General features: G+C 51.2%; 1 protein-coding gene across 1 annotated transcript in view; it reads left to right on the forward strand.

The window, feature by feature from the left end:
• Positions 1-1,056, forward strand: part of pik3c2b (phosphatidylinositol-4-phosphate 3-kinase, catalytic subunit type 2 beta) — a 25,219-nt gene that overhangs the window by 17,075 nt on the left and 7,088 nt on the right. Inside the window, exons 23-24 of the mRNA XM_025060080.1 lie at positions 344-542; positions 628-752. Of these exons, the coding sequence (XP_024915848.1) occupies positions 344-542; positions 628-752 (324 nt within the window). The remainder of the gene's footprint in view (positions 1-343; positions 543-627; positions 753-1,056) is intronic.

A 1,056-nucleotide genomic window follows, 5' to 3' on the forward strand; every position in this document is an offset into this window, starting at 1 on the left:
CACTGTCGGACAGTCGGAAGGCACACGACCTGGCGACGCTCGGCCCGATTTCACGTTTCGTCGGGCGTCTTTTTTCGTACAGTTTACAGGGGGTAACGAGGGTCGATTATCTGTTCCCGAACCACTGTCGGACAGTCGGAAGGCACACGACCTGTGGAAAAATAGGTTGCTCTCAGCTCAGAACTGTTTGTTCCCGGCACTGTCTGCAGCCTTTTCAGAAATGTTGCACATCAGTGCCACCTAGTGCCCAGTGAACGCACTTGATTCATAAATGACAGAGCAGACATGAAGTAGGTCTTATATACATGTTTTTGGCGTCTCCCCTCTCTGATGACCTCATCAGGCTAATTGACTCCAGTCTGGGCAGCGTGGCCACCAAACTGAACTTCTTCATCCATAACCTGGCCCAGATGAAATTCAGCTCGTCGGAGGAGAGGCCCACGCTCTCTTTCTGTCCCAGGATTCACTCGGTCCGGAGCGACGGCCTCATCAGGAGCCTGTTCATCTGCAGACATGTGAGAGTTGCGGCCAGCAAGAGCTACGTGAGTCCACACACTGACACACACTAACACTAACACACACACCACAGCCACGGCAGAAACAGAACCCGTGTTGTCTGTGTGTAAGGCGTTTGTGGTGAAGGTGGAGCGTGAAGGTCAGCAGGAGGTCCAGCTCATCCAGAGGACGTTTGAAGAGTTCCAGGAACTCCACTGTAAACTGCGACTCATGTTCCCATCGTCCAGACTTCCCAGGTAGATGCGCGCGCACAGACACATACATTTTAATGAATGCTAAACCCATAGACTCAAGCACAAGACTTGACCGCAAGAAGGGCGACGCCATGTTGGAAAATGTAGTGATAGGACAGCAGCCGAGGACAGTCTGAGATTCTTCTGTAACATGTAATAGGACGGCAGCAGAGGACAGTCTGAGATTCTTCTGTGACATGTAATAGGACAGCAGCAGAGGACAGTCTGAGATTCTTCTGTGACATGTAATAGGACAGCAGCAGAGGACAGTCTGAGATTCTTCTGTAACATGTAATAGGACGGCAGC

This window comes from Cynoglossus semilaevis, chromosome 11, assembly GCF_000523025.1.
Source record: "Cynoglossus semilaevis isolate Cse_v1.0 chromosome 11, Cse_v1.0, whole genome shotgun sequence".
Lineage (NCBI taxonomy): Eukaryota > Metazoa > Chordata > Actinopteri > Pleuronectiformes > Cynoglossidae > Cynoglossus > Cynoglossus semilaevis.